The sequence below is a fragment of the Sus scrofa genome, chromosome 13 (genome assembly GCF_054392235.1).
Source record: "Sus scrofa isolate SSC_HxYL_T2T_F1_AM1 chromosome 13, Sscrofa_HxYL_maternal_Yorkshire_Landrace_v2.0, whole genome shotgun sequence".
In the NCBI taxonomy this organism is placed as follows: Eukaryota; Metazoa; Chordata; class Mammalia; order Artiodactyla; family Suidae; genus Sus; species Sus scrofa.
This window is the reverse complement of record NC_139395.1, coordinates 145,114,371-145,134,413: the sequence shown is the minus strand read 5'-3', so window position 1 is coordinate 145,134,413 and position 20,043 is coordinate 145,114,371. Positions and strand designations below refer to the sequence as shown.

The 20,043-nt window shown below is 42.9% G+C and overlaps 1 protein-coding gene across 4 annotated transcripts in view; it reads left to right on the top strand.

Moving 5' to 3' along the window:
• Positions 1-20,043, top strand: part of ATP13A5 (ATPase 13A5) — a 113,397-nt gene that overhangs the window by 41,342 nt on the left and 52,012 nt on the right. For 3 of the 4 annotated variants that reach the window (XR_014824551.1, XM_005670077.4, XM_021070061.2), the window contains 6 exons: positions 1,648-1,720; positions 2,667-2,795; positions 8,702-8,872; positions 11,430-11,587; positions 14,934-15,122; positions 19,360-19,421. Coding sequence is in view for 3 of the 4 variants with exons in the window: in XM_005670077.4 (XP_005670134.1) it covers positions 1,648-1,720; positions 2,667-2,795; positions 8,702-8,872; positions 11,430-11,587; positions 14,934-15,122; positions 19,360-19,421 (782 nt within the window). In the remaining variant the exon portion in view is untranslated. The remainder of the gene's footprint in view (positions 1-1,647; positions 1,721-2,666; positions 2,796-8,701; positions 8,873-11,429; positions 11,588-14,933; positions 15,123-19,359; positions 19,422-20,043) is intronic. The other variant, XM_021070060.2, reaches the window with a different exon arrangement.

The following is a 20,043-nucleotide window of genomic DNA, read 5'->3' as shown; positions in this document are numbered from 1 at the left end:
TTGAATTACGTTAAGCTGTGTTTAAGTACTGCTGACAATATTCAGACTGCTTCTACTTAGAGGCATCCACATAACTGACATCCGTACAGAGAGGGGGCAGTGCCTTCCAGGGATGTGCCAGTTGGTCCCGCATCATGCGCCCTCTGCCTGATGGCACTCCTGACAGTCAGTGTAAAGAGCTAGGTGGACCACATCCCTTCTCATTCTGTTTCCTGTCCCCTGGGTCATCTCAGGGGATGCCACCTCCATTTCTCTAGGCTGCTTCCGTTTACTCTGCTTTGCATAGGGTCGTATGTCAGTGCGTTCTGCCTCAAGTGAAACATTCCAGCTGATGAAATCAGACAACATTTTTTTTTTTTTTTTGTCTTTTGTCTTTTTGTTGTTGTTGTTGTTATTGTTGCTATTTCTTGGGCCGCTCCCGCGGCATACGGAGGTTCCCAGGCTAGGGGTTGAATCAGAGCTGTAGCCACCGGCCTATGCCAGAGCCACAGCAACGCGGAATCCGAGCCGCGTCTGCAACCTACACCACAGCTCACGGCAACGCCGGATCGTTAACCCACTGAGCAAGGGCAGGGATTGAACCCGCAACCTCATGGTTCCTAGTCGGATTCGTTAAGCACTGCGCCACGACGGGAACTCCAGACAACTTTTTTTTTAAAACAACTTTCTTATTAATCATCAGTGCTCACTGGGCTCTTACTACAGTAATGAGTATTATTGAAAGGATGAAAATAAAATAAGCATGGGAGTTCCCATTGTGGCTCATCTGGTTAAGAACCTGACATAGGGTCCGTGAGGATACAGGTTTGATCCCTGGCCTCATTCAGTGTGTTAAGGATCCAGCATTGTCATGAGCTGTGGTACAGGTCATGGATGGGGCTCAGATCTGGTGTTGCTGTGGCTGTGGTGTAGGCTGGCAGAGGAAGCGCCGATTCGACCCCTAGCCTGGGAACTTCCATATACCAAAGCTGTGGCCCTTGAAAGAAAAAAATTAAAAATTAAAAAAATAAGACAAGAATGAACTAAATTAAAACAACCACATAAAATAAGTACTGTTATTGTCTCCACCTTCAGATGAGGAAAGGAAAGTTAAACAGGCTAAAATAACTCATAAGCGATAGCACTAGGATTCCAAGCAGAGCAGCGCGAGTCCAGTCTGCAGAATTATCCAACGTGAAAATCCCACCAGTGTATAAAGAAGATGATGGCTGTTCCACATACAATCAAAATATAACCTAAATATTCATAGGCTGTTACAGATCAAATTCAGGTTTGTTGTTTTACAGATGGGGCAACAGAGACACAGAGAAGGAGAGTCACCTCTTTGTGGTCCCATTGCTTTTCCCCAGTCTAATTGTGTGTTCTCAGGAAGTTAAGCCATGGTTCCTTACCTTGGGGTAGTGGCTGTGCATTATTTTTCCCAGGATTGGAATAGCATTAAAATAATGAGTATATTTGCTGTTGTAAGTAGGAAGTTGTGTGAGGTGGGGGTGGGGGCAAGGAAGCAGGAGCATGGAAAGTTGAACTTGAATCTTTTTCCACAATCAATTTGGCTGTGACAGCAGACTCAGCACTTACGGTATTGCAATCAGGTGGTTTTTGCAGTGTGGATGATCTAATATTTAAACATTGACTTTAAATTTGTAGCAATCAGTTAAGCTGCACAAACTTGTGGAGGATCACAACAAAGTCCAGGTTACAATCAGTGTAAAAGGCCAAGGTAAGTGATGTGTTTCATTATCTTCAGCATCGTACTATTCAGAGTGGAGTCAGTCTCATTTGTTTTGATTATTAGTCAAGGAGAAAAAGTCTTTTCTGATTAAACCAAGGGCTGGGGCTAAGGTGAGGCAAACAAGGCATTATAGATGCAAAGTTTAAGGAGGCAAGTTCATGAGAATGCTGGCCTGCACCTGTGGGATCCTGCGAGTGAGCCCCTCCTTGAATTTTGTACCCCAGATGCCTGGCATGCCTCACGCTCAGCCCTAATTGAACCTTTCTATCTAATGTCTGGTTTATTTCAAATTCCCTCTGTCCTCCATACTTCCCTCCCTGAAATGCTGCTGGGTTAGCCTTCTTAAGGCGTTTTGATTTGCCTAACTATCCCAGATAGACCCATACATTTGAAATGCATCCCATACATTTCAATCTGTTATCCGGAACCCAGGCTTGAGTGAGGCTTATAGATGTCTAGTTGGATATTTGGCATGTGCCATGAGCCAGCCTGGAGGGGGTGGCCATGGCTTTCAGCAAGGAGTGAGGAGCTGCACTCCAGGGCAGCAGAAATTCTCTGGAGTGTTTGCACAGGCCCCAGTCCAAGGATAAAGGGTGCTACAGGGAGCCAGAACTCAATGAAAGAGAGTAAGCAGCAGCAAAGGGGCACTCCTCCTTTGCCCAAGGCTCTTGAGTGTCTTCTGTAGGCAGAGCACTGTCCCAGGTACTGGGATCAAAATGGGACCTTGTTGCTGAGCAAATCCTTTGTTATGGCCAAGCATCCACTCCCTCATCCTGATTCCCTGGGCACCTGCAGTTGAGTGGAAAGGGGCTGGAGCAGGTGAGCATGCAGGGTAGTTCTTGGTCAACAGGTTGATAAGAGATCTCAGTCACTTTTATTCTTAAGTAAAAGCAGGAAAATTTCAGCTAGTCATGAAGACGTTGCTGTTGTGCAGGTTTACAGGAGCTGGAATCCCGTCTCTTGGTTCCCGGAGATATTCTTATTCTTTCAGGAAAATCTTCATTGCCCTGCGATGCTGTTCTGATTGATGGGAGCTGTGTGGTGAATGAAGGCATGCTCACAGGTAGGCAGTTGTCATGGAGCTTCCTCTTTCGATCCAAGAGCCAGGCCAAATTAGGAAAGTACCTGCTTTGTACCAATGCTGAAACATTGAAATGTAGTGAGAGAGACACACCCAGACTTTTCACGAAGATGGAAACAATACAGGCAAAATAGAAAAAGTTTGAGAATATAAGAATCTGGAGTTCCCTTCATGGCTCAGCAGTTTACAAATCTGGCTAGCATCCATGAGGACACAGGTCCAATCCCTGGCCTTGCTCAGTGGGTTAAGGATCTGGCATTGCTGAGAGCTATGGTGTAGGTCACAGATGCAGCTTGGATCCTGCGTTGCTATGGCTGTGGTATAGGCTGGCAGCTGCAGCTCTGATTCAACCCCTAACCTCGGAACCTCCATAAGCCGTGGATGCATTCCTAAAAAACAAAAAAAAAATAAATAAATAAAACAAAACAAAAAGAATCAAGCCCCAATACACAGAAAACCTGAAGAAAAGACTAATAGAGCAGGGGCTTCATTAATGAGTGGGATGAATAGGGTGCTTTGATTTCAGAGGATGGTAAGAGAGCCATGCTGTTTGATGCACCATCTCTATAAATATGAGAATGGTTTATTCACTTGTCCAACCAAACGCAGGCTAACAGCCACCTCACAATTGGCAGGGCATAGAGATTTTAGCCAGCCCTGTACTCTGCAATTGGAAAACAGAGCCCCAGCCTTCACCGGGAAGGAGATTGAGTTGAACCTTCCAGAAAGACAATGTAACAGTTCTGTTCTTTAGAATCATGTTTTCAAGTTGATCTCACCGAGCAGAAAAATGGTTTTCTGGTTACTACATAAACTGTCCTTGTCCTCATTTGAACTTTGTGCTGTCTGTTTGAATTTGTGTAATTAGTAAGGCACCATTGAGGAAATATTCTTTAGGCAAGAAAGAAAATATGCAGAGCATCTTAATGAAAGTAGGAGAGACTAGATGGAAACTCAAAAAGAAGAAATTATTTGTCTTTTGTGCTTACAAATTGTTTCATTTTTCTGTTTTCAAAGGTGTCAAGACAGAAAAAAAACACAGACGCGCAAAGATTTTTTAACATCACCTAAATATAAAGAGAGTCATTCTCTATTCCTAAATTGTTCAACATAAGCAGATTCCCCATTAAAAATGGGTCGGCTTAATTTAAAATTGAGAAGAGCAAATGTAGTAAACATAAATATGTTCAGTATAATTACAAAATACCCCTTTAATGTGTTAAAATCTAACTGCCTTGTAATGGTGGCAATGAGGATTTGCATACTGATCATATCTTCATCTGGAATATTTCCATAGTACTCCAAGTGCAAACAGCAGACCCAAGAAAACCATGCTTTTCACTCAGAGGCTGCAACTATCTCGCGTTCCCAGCAGGAGAATGGCATCTCTCAAGGCGACAGAGAGCGTGGCAGAGAGAAAACAGGGGACTTATTCCCCTGGGTCTCCTTACCTGCGGGACAGTTCTTACCCTGATTCTCAGGAAAACTCAGAGAATCCCAGAGAATTAGGAATGGCATCAGTGCTGCCTTTGAACAAAGTTGACCTAAAAGGGCCTTAAATGGTCAGTGGCTTTTCTGAGGGGTTGTTTGAAGAAAAATAAAGTCACCAGCAGTAATATCTATAAAAGCTAAGTACTGATAAAGTGAATTTTAGAGATAGACACACATAATGGAAATACATCTATTCCTTTCTCATTAATTAATTTTTTTTTTAAATAGGGCCATACCCACAGCATGTGGAAGTTCCCAGGCTAGGGGTCAGATTGGAGCTGCAGCTGCCAGCCTACGCCATGGCCACAGCAATGCTGGATCCAAGCTGCATTTGTGACCTACACCACAGTTCACTGGATCCTTAATCCACTGAGTGGGGCCAGGGATTGAACCTGAGTACTAATGGATACTAGCCAGGTTCACTACTGCTGAGCCACAGTGGGAACTCCCTCATTAATTTCTTGAAATAGACCTAAGTACCAGCGTGCCCTGAATACTTTGTTACACAGCCTGCATAGACCCTCCCATTCACATAAGTATGTGTGGAAAAGCTCCAGATTGAACCATCAGGGTAGGGTTAGATTCCTGAAATGGCACGTGTATTTCTAGAGCATTTGGGCACAAATGTGACTTAGGTAATTTTCCTCATGTGCACAAATAGTCCTTTGTATATATATATGAGGCTTTATTTATATAAGAAGAAAAATAGCAAACACTCCTAGCATCTCTATAGCAATTTCTATTTTTTGGAACAACTTTGATATCTCATTTCATCATGGCATAAAACAAATTAGACTATAAGAGCTCTTAGAATGCCCACTTTACAGATGAGGAAACTGAGGTGAAAAGAGACTAAGACTGCTCATCCTTTGAGTGAGAAAAAGAGCTGGAATGGTATTTGTTTCTAGGCATGAGGAAAAGGGGTGAGGACAAGGATTTGAAGGTGGATAAAACCACTGCCTTCATGCTTTTGTCTCATCGCCTTTTTCTCTCTGCTGGTTATTCCCACTCATAGCACATGCCCTTTGTGGGAACTTCCCTCTCATCATCTTAACCTCAGCCTATTGTCATAAGCTCAACTGTGCAAGAAGCTTAACTTTATTTTATAACTACACTTAGTTTTGATTTTGACTCCATATTTGGCCATCCTTGAAAGTATGTGGCTTGGAATAACTGGTAGAAGTCAGGCATCCCCATGCATTAACAAGGCCTTCTGGTTCTAGTTGGGCTACAGAAGTTGTGCAGGGCACTGGGGGCAGGGATCTGGTCTGGGGCAGCTCTTCTCTCTGTTGCCTCACATCACTTGGAGCTTGCATCCAAGCCTTGTCTACCTGGAAGAGGAGGCAGACCCAGGTGATGTGTGCTCTCAGTTTCCACAAACTTCTAGAATGTTTCCATGTCCTCTTTTGGTTCAGGCCCCCTTCTCTCAGAGACACACAAAATCTCAGTTCCCTTTAGATTTTCTTCCAAATCCCAGTCCAGGGATTTTTTTTTTTTTTTTTTTTAGGGCCACATCCATGGCATATGGAAGTTCCCAGGCAAGGGGTTGAATTGGAGCTGCAGCTGCTGGCCTATGCCACGGCAACGGCACTGCCAGATCTGAACCACATCTTTGACCTATGCCACAGCTTGCACCAATGCCAGGTCCTTAACCCAGTGAGTGAGACCAGGAGTCAAACCCACATCCTCGCAGACACTGTATTGGGTTCTTAACCTGCTTAGCCGCAGTGGGAACTCCAAGTCCAGGGATTTTTAATTGGCTAGAAAAGAATTAGAAGAAAGGCATAGTGAACAGAAGAGCATTGTTCTTATTCTCAGGTGATCTCTAAAATGCATCATCAAATTTATGAATAGCTTTTGAAACTCAAAAGCCAATTCTGTATCCTTTTTTTCTGCCTCCTAGGACAGTGATCTTATTTAAAATTTATCTTCTCACGAAGGGATTAATAAGCAAAAAGGAATATCACAGGGGGAAGTGCTATTAATATTTTAAAATTTTCTCTTGTTAGCAAATAGCCGATTAACTAATTTTTCTTAGTTCTCATATGTATCAGTCACTGTGCTTGCACTTTACATATGTTATTTTATTCAATCCACAATTCTATAATGTGGGAGAATCTGAGGTCCCGAGAGGGTAAGTGACTTACTTGCCTAAGATCACACAGCTGAAAAGCAGTGGAACTGAGATTTGAACCTTCTATTCATTTCTGTTGGTTCATTTACTCACTCCACAAATGTTTATTTGCCTCTATTTTAGCTCAGACACTCTACTAGGGGCTGGGGATACAGCAGTGAACAAGGCATGGAACTGAGAGTGGGAAGACAGGAAGCATGGAAGTAGGCAAATGACATAAATTTCCAACAGCTATAAGGGCTTTACCCACTGCATATGGTGGTTCTCAGGCTAGGGGTTGAATCAGAGCTGTAGCTGCCGGCCTATGCCACAGCCACAGCAACACAGGATCCAAGCCGCATCTGTGACCTACACTGCAGCTCGCAACAACGCTGGATCCTTAACCCACTGAGAGGGACCAGGGATTGAACCTCCATCTTCATGGATACTAGTCAGATTCATTACCATTGAGCCACGGTGGGAACGGCCCAACAGCTACAATTTCTATGAAGAAAATAAAACACTTAAACCCAGGCATTCTGTCTCCAGAGCTTATGCTTATAATGACTACTCCTCATTCTCTTAAGGATAATTATGGAGCAGAGAAGTAGCATTTACTCTGCCACAGTCCCTTCCCTCTCCTACTCATTAGAATTTCTGATCTACATGAATCACATGCAGAGGTGTGCAGCAATCTGAGTTAGACATACAGGTTATTTCACACTTGTATCTTGTCAGACAAGCTTACAATCAGTGGATAGGTTAGATCTTTTCCTCTCCTTTTTATCTCTCTTCCTCTCTCACTCCCTTCTTCTTTCATTTATTCGCTCATTCATCCGTTTAATCAATAAAATTTCGGAAATGCCTCCTACATGCCAGCATTGTGTTGTGTGCTAGAGTCACTAAGCGAAATGAGAAATGGTTCCTGCCGTCAAGTGGTTTACAACCTAATGGTCCCAGGAATCTAAAGAAGCAAGGAAATGACCTTTCAAAACACCATCCCATGGAGAGGCATCTGGCTCACTGGGAACAAAGGAGAAAGTCTCGATTTCACAGCAGCCGAGTTTCAGAACAATGTGGTACAATGATTTGGAGATTTGTCAAAAGCTTCCATCTCTTTTGCAAAGCCATTTAGAATGCAAATGATAAATCTATGCAATAGGTGGAGATCATAATTGTTTTACAGAAAATGATTTAGGGGTAATCCTTGTCTAAAAGAATATCCTGAAAATGTTCGTGACCACTAATGAAAATATTATAGTTTCTTGCACCTTAGGCCATAAAAACTGCATCATGTAGAAGACTAGTTAAAAAAAAATCACAGAAAAACTTGTATGATTGTTTTTATTTAATTCACCTGTGTATCCAGCAATATATATATATTAAATACATATATACATATACCTATTACAATACCAGTACAGGAAACGGTGACTATAGAAAGTTATACATGGGGGTTCTCTTGCAGCAGCTTGGGTTGCAGCTGTGGTGTGGGTTACCCCCCTGGCCCAGAAACTTCCACATGCTGTGGGTGTGGCCAAAAAAAAGTGTTCCGCATGTCGAAGTTCTTGCCCTCAGTTATTACCTAAAAGGAGAAAAAAAACTAAATTTGTTTTTTGTTTGTTTTTGTTTTTGTGAAGAAGCAAAGTCTTTATTAAAGGAAAGCAAATAACTCCCAAGGCTGCTGGGAGTGGGGAGAAGAGCCCCACGCTCTCTATTGTCCTGAAGGGGTTTTTAATCCCTTAACGATGCGGGGGTACCAATGTGGGGTCCAGAAAGATGTGGTTTTCTCCTAATGGTCTTGCTCAATTACCTCTATCAGTCCTTGTCCAATAGGGGTCTTAGGGGTGGAAATGTAATTTGTATAACTGTGATCAGTACAATGGTATTTCCAAATAGGAAAAATGACATGTTATCTCGCTAATTAAATATTTAGCAAAAATATGATGAAAGTTTAAATTCATTCTAGTTCTTTTTAAATCTGAAAGCCAGGAAGTGCATATTGCATTTTTATTTTGTCTTTGAAATGTATCGTTTTTGAACTGATTTTCTTTGTATCTGAAATGTTGTGTCGTACATCCGTTAGGGAAAGTAGAGGAATGATACTGGCAAAGAATGGCAGTCATAATAGGATATTCCCTATCCCTAAAACAAATCTGACTTAAGAGATAGGAATTAACAACCAGATTAGCTGGGGTTGGTATCTTTTCTTGGAACTGGTAAGTACCAGCTCTAAATTACTACCTGAGTTCACACAGAATAAACAAAATACAATCTTTTTTAGGGGAAAGTATACCTGTTACAAAGACACCATTGCCTCACACGGAGAACACCACATCCTGGAAATCCCACAGTTTGGAGGACTATCGGAAACATGTCCTTTTCTGTGGGACAGAAGTTATTCAGGTCAAGCCCACTGGGCAGGGCCCAGTAAGAGCAGTCGTTTTGCAAACAGGTTAGTAGAGTCCACTTTTGTAAATTTGGTCCATGATTGGAGGTGGGGGAGCTGGATTAGGGAAATCTTGTCTAGGATTATGGACTTTGCCACATTCTGGTTTCTAATTCGACCCTTATTGTTAGTCTAAGTTCCCACCATTTCCAGCTAAATGGTTCATTGCTAATACGCTTGTCTGTGATGAAGGCTGTACAGGGATGAAATACAGTTCATCAAAGGCAAAACTATGTTCTTGGTTTTATTGCGTGTCCAGAGGCTTCTTCTCTTTTCCTTCTATACCCCCTCTAGGTGATTACCAAGAAAGGAGTTTCAACCACCATCACTTGGGGACTTTTTCTTTTCAAAGCCTTGCTTGCTGGGCTGTTATTTCAAGGTTCTGTTGGATACCTCCACCTGTGTGTCTTACAGGTGCTTCCAAGTCAAGGCATCTAAAAGGGAACTTATCCTCCTCTGTTGCTTCTTTCTGTTGATGTCATCACCCTCTGGCTAGTCTCTTCATATCATCTTTAACTCCTCATTTTCTCCGACACCAAATAGGACCCCACATCCTGTAGCTTCTGCAAATACCTCTTGAGACCTCTCTCCCTCTTCTTCCTCCCTGTGGTTGGCATTTTATCCAAGCCTTCAACATCTCATGTCTAAACTATTACAACAAAAATTCTCATTTGACTGTTTCCCTTCAACTTTCACCTCAAATATTTATTTTTGCATTTTGTTCAACTTTTCTCTAACCTATCTCTCAATCTGTCATCAAATCACACTTTTTTTCTCTTTCTTTTTTTAAATGGGTTTACTTTTTTTTTTTTTTTTTCCTTTTTTACTCACCCCAAGGCATATGGAGCTCCTGGGCCAGGGATCAGAATTAAGGTGCAGTTGCAACCTCCACCATAATTGTGGTAATTCAGGATCCTTTAACCCACTGTGCTGGGCCGGGGATCAAACCTGATTGCATTGCACCATAGCAGGAACTCCCAAATCACACTTTAAAAACACAATCTGGAGCAATTCGTATGTGCCATGCTCAAAAACTTTTCAAGACTACCAATATTAGTCCCACTTTTTCATATGACATTACATGATCAACATCTTCTATGATCTGGTCCCAGCTCCCTGTAGTCATCCTGATCTAGGTTTCCTGCCCCATCACATATTCACAGATCCAAAACACATTGTGCACCTTGGTATCCTTAGGCTTTAATCTATGATTTGATTATTCTACCTGATTTCTTAAAAAATGAAAATATAAAGTTTGGTGTTTGGGGGGTTTTTGTGTGTTGGGGTTTTTTTTGTTGTTGTTGTTTGGTTGTTTTTTTTTTTTTTTTTTAATGTTCAAGATAGGAAGTAGGCAGGAGAATATTCCTTCAGCTGATGCCTAAGCAGAAAGCTAATGGCTGGAGATCTTGGGAGCCCCTGATCTGAGTTTGTAAAATCTTAAAGCAGCAGATTAGAGGATACTCTCCTTTCCTCTAAAGCTAGCAAAGCCATGTTTGAGACTACGTGGTTCAACAAGCTGTGGGATGAAAGCATGTTTTAGACTTATAATACTGACTCATGTCTGGAATACATAGTCAATCTTTTTTTTTTTTTTTTTTTTTTTTTTTTTTTTTTTTTTTTTTTGCCAGTACTTTAGATATTAGTATCTACTAAATGTTGTGCTCATAGGCCTAAGGAAAAAAAATTGTGAGATATTACTTGCCTTTGAAGAAGATTATGGTCTGGTACAAGAGACAGACAGACTTACAGCTAACCAAAACATGGAGCAGTGAGAGATGCCAAATGACCAAGAGGACTCCAAGAGCAGGAGAAATTATATTAGGAATGAAATATGGGAGTAGAATTCTGGAAACATTTTCTGGAAGAAGTGGCATTTTCAGCCAAGTCTGATAGGATGGGAAGGATTGAGCCAATCATATCAGAGAGTAGGAAAGATATGCTAAATCCCTGTTTCAAAAACACAAAGGAAAGAATGCATGAGGGTCTTCTGGGACCACTGAGCAGTTAAAAGCTAAGTCTAGTGAGGCAGGAGTATATCAGATAGAAAGGGACTGCAAATGCCATGCCTAAAAATCTGAACTTTATTCTAGAAAGTGTGGGGTCTGGAAGGTTTTTGAGCATTAGTAGGGCATGACCAGAGGCACATAAGATTATTTGCCTTGTGCTTGACTTTTATCTGAATTTTCTCTTATTTTCAACACATTTGTTCTTTGAAGTCTTCTCTCAGCAGCTCCCGTTGGTCTTCATCAGCTTCTTGGTCTTCTTTTCCTCAACCCCGTGCATGAATGGAGAGGTGGGGGGCTACACTGTGTGAGCCACTGAAGCACTGACTCCCAAAGCAAGAGAAAGGGAGCAGGCCTAAGTGAACACCATTGACCATTTCTGACAACTTGAAAGAACAATAAATGTAAATACTCTGTTAGGTCACAGCATGCTGATTTAATTCCTTATTCTAATGACTCTGTGAACCAATCCTTAATTCAGTGCAAACCATTTTTTTTTGTTTGTTTTAGGGGAAACTGTATTAAAGGACCTTACTCCACTTGTAATTATCTTCATGTAGGTTACAATACAGCCAAAGGAGACTTGGTGAGATCCATCCTCTACCCTCGGCCTCTGAACTTCAAACTATACAGTGATGCCTTCAAGTTCATAGTGTGTCTGGCCTTCCTTGGAGTCATGGGCTTTTTCTATGCCCTGGGGGTATATATGTACCATGGAGTAAGTACTTGGGGTAAGGCATTTGAATAGCATAGCTTTCTCAAGGAACTTAACATAACTCAAAAGGGTTAGATAAGGTTACCTTAATCCCATCATTTGGAATCAATGCCATCCAGTAGAGCTTCCAGGATGATGAAAATATTCTATATAGCTACACTGTCCAACTTGGTAGCCCTTAATCACATGTGTTCATTGAGCACTTGAAGTGTAGTAAGTGTGATGGAAGAAATGAATTTTTTATTTTACTTCCTTGTAATTAATTTAAATTTAAATAACCACATTGAATTAGTGGAAATTGTATTGGAAGATGAAGCTATGAAAAGTTGTAATGTTCATGGCTCCGTTCACCGCTTGGTTGGGAGTGAGGGGTTACTGTATGTGTGGCATTTGTGATACCCAAGCCTAAATAACCTCAGAGGAAATAAATGTTTCTCAAGCCTATCAGATAGGAAGGATTCAGTCAATCAGATCAGAAAGCAGGAAGGACACACTCATTTGAATGAACAAAATGCAAAGTAAGTAGAGCACATGGGGATTCTGGAACCTGCAATCATTTAAGGGATAAGTCTTGGGAGCTTCCTGTTGGCTCAGTGGGTTAAGGATCCAGCATTGCCACTGCTGTGACTTGGGTCACTGCCATGGTATGGGTTCGATCCCTGGCCCAGGAACTTCCACATGCCATGAGCATGACCAAATAAATAAATAAATAAATAAATAATAAGTCTAGCAAAGTAGGAGTAGATCAGATTGAAGGGGATCCTGGATGCCATGCCTAGAAGTGTGGACTATTTGAGAGTGTTTGAAGTATTTGAGTGTGTACACTCTCTGGAAGGTATCCCAACACACCATGTAGTCAATGAGTTTCCCTCTGTTCTTGTTAGATTCTGAGATGAAATTAAATGACTGCATGGATCCCTACTTCCCTTTTTAAGCTTCAGGATGTCTGATTTCATTTGGATGTCTCTCTAAAGAGTTGTGACGGCTGTAATGGAAAGAGTTGTCACAAATGATCTCTGAGGTCCTTTCTGGTCCTGAGAGTCTGATTCAGTTATGAAGCCAGTGGCCTCTTCTGTAAGACATGCTAGGTTTTTAGCGTGTGTGGCTTATAGGGAAGAATAAAATTTTGTGAACAAAAGGATCCAAACTTAGGTATGCAACTGGGGGTGGGTGGTCTATTTATAAAGTACAAACTGATGGCATCAGTGATGGCATCAGTGATGGCATAGAAATATGTGTGTGTTGGGCAGGGGAAGGCTAAAACACAGTCACAAGAATTTCTAGGTAATGCTCATACTCAAACTTGAGCTCTGTGTTTAGGCACTGCCATCTGAAATAAGCTCCCAGGGAGCATACCTGGGGGAAGTGAGGGCAGGGGAAGCCAGGGCACATTGGCGCCAGTCATACGGAGCCTGGAAAGAGCGAGTTGAAATATCAAAGCCAGTAGGGATGGAATATGAGGAAGTGTGCCAGTTTCATCTGGGGAGGAGGAGAACTGAGCAGGAAAATAAAGAGCCCTCTCCCATGGACAAGGAAGCCCTGGCAGTGACTGGACATACTGGTTTTATGGGCAGGACTCAACATCCATTACACACCAAAGCTACATCCTCATTGCTGATCCCATCTTTCTATAGGGCCGAACCCATAGACCTGTTGGCTACTTCAGTCTGCACTGACCCAGCATTAGGCAGGGATGAGTCCTCCGGGTTAAAACTCCTCTGTGGCTGTGGTTGGGAAAAGCAGGCTGTGGTTGTAATAAACTAGAATTGGACCAAAGATGCATCTAGCAGCCATTGTTACTGAATTGAATCCACGTTTCTAATACTGAACAGAGAAATGATGGCTAAAATTATGGTTAACTTTTTTTTTTGTCTTTTTGCCTTTTCTAGGGCCACTCCCGTGGCATATGGAGGTTCCCAGGCTAGGGGTCTAATCAGAGGTATAGCCGCCGGTCTATGACACAGCCACAGCAATGCGGGGTCTGAGCCATGTCTGCGACCTACACCACGGCTCACAGCAACGCCGGATCCTTAACCCACTGAGTGAGGCCAGGGATCGAACCCACATCCTCATGGTTCCCTGTTGGATTCATTAACCACTGAGTCATGATGGGAACTCCAAAAATTATGGTTAATTTTTTTTAAAAAGCCTATGCCAGGTTGTAGAGGAAAAGCCATTAATTAATAGAGCATGGGAAAATTAAAACAAGTAACCCTATGATTTGATCTTGGCCCCCCTCTTGTCAGTCCTGTGAGCCTCTGTGGATTTGCCTGCGTCCTGACGCCATGAGATCTGGCTCGATACTGTAACACCCTGGTCACAGATTTGGGCCCTCGAGTTGAACAGATGCGGATCTACATCCTCACCATTTAACTAGCACATGGTCTTGGAAAATTTTTTAAATCCTGATTTCCTCTTCTGCTGGGTGGAGAAAGTAACAGTATTTGCATCACAATGTTGTGAGGAGTAACTAAATAGTGTGTGTACCCAGTGCTTGTCCCAGGGTGTGGGTCCAGCGAGAGCAAGCTATTTTTATTATTGGCTTCCTCAGAGCAGGTAATACATGCTGGGATCTTGACAGAATCTTGGTGCTAATTTTTATTGCATCTCCATGCATTCCAACCATGTGCTGAGCGTCCTCTCTGCATCAGAACTGTGCAAGGCTCTGCATTTGGAGATGAGGAAGATGAATTCCAAGATGACTTCCGAGATGAAGAAGGCATAGCTGCCACACCAGGGAGTTTGTGGGCGAGTGGGGAGGGAGATTCATAAACCAACAGTCAAACCATGTGTGAATTGTTACACCTCAAGACTAGTCCCAGTATCCATGAGGATGAGGGTCCAATCCCTGCCCTCGCTCAGTGGGTTAAGTATCTGGCATTGCCATGAGCTGTGCTATAGGTTGCTGATGCTGCTTGGATCTGGCATGGCTGTGGCTGTGGTTATGGCCTGAAGCTGCAGCTCTGGTTGGACCCCTAGCCTGGGAACTTTCATATGCCCCAGGTGTGGCCCTAGAAAGAAAAAAGAAAAAAAAAAAAAGACTAGTCCTGGTGCCTGGGAGTCCAGAGGGCATGTGGAAGTCTGGTGGGCAGAGAGGGGGTGGCACTCTGGGTGGAGGGGAGGGTTGCTCAGTGGAGAGAAGCAGGGTCAGGAAGGGCAGCAGGACACAGAGCAGGGATCTGGGGTCTCCTTTGTTCTGCAGTGGGAGACAATTAGCTGAGCTCCCAGGCACAGCCAAGACAGCTGGCTATGCTGAGCTTCCAGAGCGTCAGTGGCACAGCACAAGAAGGTGCCAAGAAGGTGCCGGCTGGCCCTGCCAGGCTAACCTGTATGTCCCTCCCCTCCCCAGGTCTCTTCCAGAGATACTGTGACCATGGCCCTGCTCCTCCTCACCGTGACTGTGCCTCCCGTGCTGCCAGCTGCCCTGACCACAGGCATCGTGTATGCACAGAAGAGGCTGAAGAGGAAGAACATCTTCTGTATCTCCCCCCAGAGAATCAATATGTGCGGGCAGATCAACCTCGTGTGCTTTGACAAAGTAGGAGCTACACGTTCTGGGTTGTAGGTTAATGATTTTGAGACACAGCTTAGCTGGGAAGGGCTTCAGAGACCATCCAGTCCAGCACCCTCTCTGGAGAGATGGGAGCCCCGAGGCTGGGGACCCCCTTCTAGAAGCCCCCTTTCCTGGGCCCTGAGGAAGTGGTTTAGCCATCACATCATGAATTTCTTCCCGGTGAAAGTTCATGTTTTTTGTCTGTTTGGGGCTTCAAAATAATCTCTTATCCTGATAACGTTTCTGATTGACTGGCTTTTTCAGTCAAAAAAAAAATTATGAGGAATATTTCTATTCCCCAAAGGGCTTTGTCCAGGGCTTACGTAAGCATTTTTCTTTCTCCTCCACTGCTTTTTCTCTTTTGCTTCCCAGGTTATCAGGACTTGGGACTGGGACAGGTTGTCCATGCCGAGCTCCCTGGAAGGGTGGCAGAAAGGGAGTATATTCAGACTGGGGGGACCCCAAGGATCCCAGGACCCCTCCTTGTGGGTCTCCTGTAGACCTGGTGGGGCTACAGTGTCAGGCTGCCCTCAGCTCTGGTGCCCAGTGTACAGATTCTCCTGCAGTGGGCCTGGCCTGGCCCCTCCAGGTCTTTGGTTCATCTGCATGCAAATAATTGATAAAAGCTTTGCAACTTTTTACGTAACCCCTGTTGATAGAGTCCCATTAGTGAGTTGTCCCTAGCTCTTGAGAAGCTCACGATCTAGCTAAGGAAGTAGGTTAAAAGGAAAGCTCTGATGATAAAAATGCAGTGAAATGCATGGTGAAGACAGAGTGAATCAAGCACGGAGGTGCAGTTCCCTGACACAGGCAGGTCACCTTTGAGCTATGGCTTTGGTCGTCAGACAGAATGGGTCTGAGGTTCAGCTCAGAAGCACAGGGCCACCAAGGCTACAGCAGCTGGGGAGCAGGACCATAGGTGGCGAGACTGTGGCTGTGGAGCAGGGATGCTGCTGGAGTGGAGAAGCCCAACTGCTCAGGGCCTGAGGTGCCAAGCTAAGGAGCCGGGTCTGGTGATGGAGGAGAATGGGGGCCTTTCCCTCCCCCCCTTTTTTTGATTTTGCTTTTTATGGCTGCATCTATGGCATATGGAGGTCCCCAGGCTAGGGGTCAAATCGGAGCTACAGCTGCCAGCCTACCCCATAGCCATGGCAACACCAGATTTGAGCTGCATCTGCAACCTACACCACAGCTCATGGCAACACCGGGTCCTTAACCCACTGAGGGAGGCCAGGGATCGAACCCACAACCTCATGGTTCCTAGTTGAATTCATTTCTGCTGCGCGATGGGAACTCCCCTTCCCTTTTCCTAAGAAGACCCATGACATCTCTATAGGTGTATTTTACTTATTCCATCTGGGGAAGTTGTGAGAAGGGACCAAAGGGATTTAGGACTGAGTTAGGAGGCTACCTGGGGACAACAGAAGACGTGGCTCATTGTCCTAGACGGGAAGCAATGGAGAGCAGAGGACAAGCTGGAGAGACACGATGAGTCAGGGTCCCCAGGTGCAAATGCCTTAGCACTTACATTATTTCAGGTCTATTCTTTTCAAGTTTCCTTTGGCAAAAAAGCCAGTAGGATCAACTTAAAAGTAGCTTCCTTTTATTTATTTATGTATTTATTTACTTTTTTAGAGCTGCACCTATGGCATGTGGAAGTTCTTAGGCTAGGGGTCAAATCCGAGCTGCAGCTGCAGGCCTATGCCACAACCATAGCAACACCAGTTCTGAGCTGCATCTGTGACCTACTCTGCAGCTTGTGGCAATGCCAGATCCTTAACCCATTGAGTGAGGCCAGGGGTCAAATCCACATCTTCACGAACACTACGCTGGGTTTTTAACCCACTGAACCAACATGGGAACTCCAGAAGTAGCTTCCTTTTAGATTCAGGGCCAGAGAATAGCCCCTGACAGGGATTCCTGTGACTTACCCACCAACCTCACCTGTATCGAGAATATAGGAGGGAGATTTATAAAATAAGTTTATTACATATTCAGCTATTTCTAAAACTCCTTTTTCCAGAGGCGTTCATTTTCCTTCCCATAGAGAGCTTTTCCCTCCACATCTTCATGTGCTCCTTTGCTGGACTGTTCTAAGGACATCTCCATAGCTGGCTTGACCAACCTCCATATGGCATCATGGCATCTCATCATGCAAAGAACTCTTGACTGAGAATTGGCAAAATGAGAAATCTAAATCCTGAATTTGACACTGTCTCTTGGTGACCTTTTAAGATAAGAAGGTTGAACTATAACCGTCTCTACATTTCTTTCTAGCTTTCATATTGTAAAACTCTACGAACATGATGTTGGAATAAAGCACTCCACAATTAATTGCATTTCCATCTAGCATCATTTCAATTGAGAAGATACTCACCATTGGGCTTCTGAGTATATATGTTCCCATATATTTTTAGTTTATGTTGGTTTGTTACAAGTTCTCTAAAACAAGTTATCTCTTTCTTTTCTATCCAATTCAATCCAAGCCTGGGCTTGTATTTATGCTAAGAAGTTTTCTTTTTCTATCTTATTGCCTTCAGAACAGCAACTATAATTTAGGGTTTTTTCCCCCCATTTTTGGCTAGTTTTATTGTACAAGGGTCATTTTCACATAGAGAAAAAACATGGTTCCATATCTGTTTTACTGTGATATCTCTATTTTCATGTGTAAGACATTGATGTATAAAAGCATGATTTAATCATCAGGAGAACATTTCAATTTCAATGAAGCTGCTAAAGTCTTTTTGAAATGGAGCAATTCAAGATCATTTGCAATCTAAACACAGAGTTTGAGGTCCTTATAAAATGCAGGAGGGAAATGAAGCAGATAGTGTTTTGTTTGTTTGTTTATTTTTGCTATTGCAGTTCTTCAACGACTAGCACAAAGCTCTGTAGCTCTCCACGAAGTCCAAATAAATTAATGAATCCAATATTCCTGACTTCTTAATCCAGGAGCCCATTATGGGCTTATGTCTTTCTACATGCTTTGCCGAGTCTCCAGAGGAACTGGATTCTGGTTCTTTCTCTCCACCCTACAAGCTTCTGGTCTCTGATTACTCATTTCCCCTCTAACCTGAGAAGGCCTCTGCTCTGTTTATGCAGTTGTAAGACTCAAAATCATTGTCAGCACTTCACTCTAAAGCATGATATTAATGTGATGTGCTGTGGTGATAGAAAGCACCATTTGATAGAAAACTAGAAACTTTAGTGTCTTCTACAGAGCATCAGAGACCTGGGTGTCAGTGTTAGAAAGACTATTCCCTGGCCTTGGGCAATGCTCCGCTCCACCTTGACAGTGCTGTCAGCAGACCTAATGCACTTGGCCTCCTGAGTAAAGATGCAGGATCTGCAATTAATAACTGAGTGTGAGGCGATGAGCAAATGAAAAGTGCTGTGATAGTACTCACTTCCATTTTGCTTTCTCTGTTACAGTAACTGACAAAGTCTTTCCCATCATTACAGCAAATTAAATCTCTCAACCATTTTCTTCTGGATCGCACAGTAAAACCCATTCTTGGGTGTTAATTAATATTTATTATTAGCACTTCACTTCTCCCTAGAGTCTCAAAGCCCTCTATTAACATTTCATGATCAACCTGGACAGACACCCTGTCACCCATATTTTTAGGAAATAACTGTGAACCAGATGGCAAACTGTGAACTAGATAGTCTTACAGAGGAAAAAAAAATTCCAAGCTCTGCTTTAGAAAAACAACAAGTGCCGATTAAAAAGTCAAATCGGAGTTGGTCCTTGTTGGATTTCCATTAACTGTCCCTCTCATTTAACAATGGTCACAAACCATAATAAACAAACACAAACAAAACACTTGCATGCTATAATAATTAGTGATTTGATTCACCTAATTTTCGGCATGGTCTTTTGGAGTCATTTGTCATCTTCTGGATCTTTCTTTCAGGTACTCTTCTCCGATTCAAAATTTGGTGCTTACCAATAAGGCCTTGGCCAGTATTTTATAATAAGTACAAATGGAATATAACCTTTAAAAATTGTGCATCATTATATTGCACACCTGTAACATATAATATGGTACATCAACTGTACCTCAATAAAAATAAAATATAAACTTATTTGATGTAAGAAATATCTGCTTGGGACAACTAGATGAACTTTAATTTCTTGGGATCTTATTTTTTGTGAAAAATCATGATCTAATGAAAATCTCTAAATCTTCTGCTAAAACCCATTCTAATTATTTTCCAGACTGGGACTCTTACAGAAGATGGGCTGGACCTCTGGGGGACTGTCCCTGCTGCTGACAGCTGGTAGGCACTTTAGCAAAGAGGGAATGTGTTACTGGTGTGGCTATTCCGGTGACACTCCAACCTATCCTTCCAGTGCTGAGGGATCAATCGCACATAAAATATATTTAATCATTGGTTGATACCAGTTCCTCATTTGCCTAACTTGTTAATTTAAATGAGTTCTAAGTTCAGAATCAGACAGGGAAAGCAGGTCTTTAACCACCACATGAAAAATGGAATAGAATAAGTAAATGAGGAGTTCCTATTGTGGCTTAGTAGTAACAAACCCAACCCTACTCATGAGGACGTAGGTTCAAGCCCTGGCCTCGATCAGTAGGTTAAGGATCCAGCATTGCCGTGAGCTGCAGTGTAGGTGGCAAATGCAGCTTGGATGCTGAGTTGCTGTGGCTGTGGTGTAGGCTGGCAGCTATGGCTCCAATCTGACCCCTAGCCTGGGAAATTCTATGTGCCCCAGGTGTGGCCTTAAAAAAGCAAAACAAACAAACAAAAGAATAAGGTGGGCAATTAGGGAGTTGAATGAATAAAACAGAAAAGCAAAGAATGAAATCAGGACTGTGCTTAATTAAAAATTGCATAGACTTCCAGAGTGGCTTATGAGGTGGGAAATCCAGAAAGGAAGACC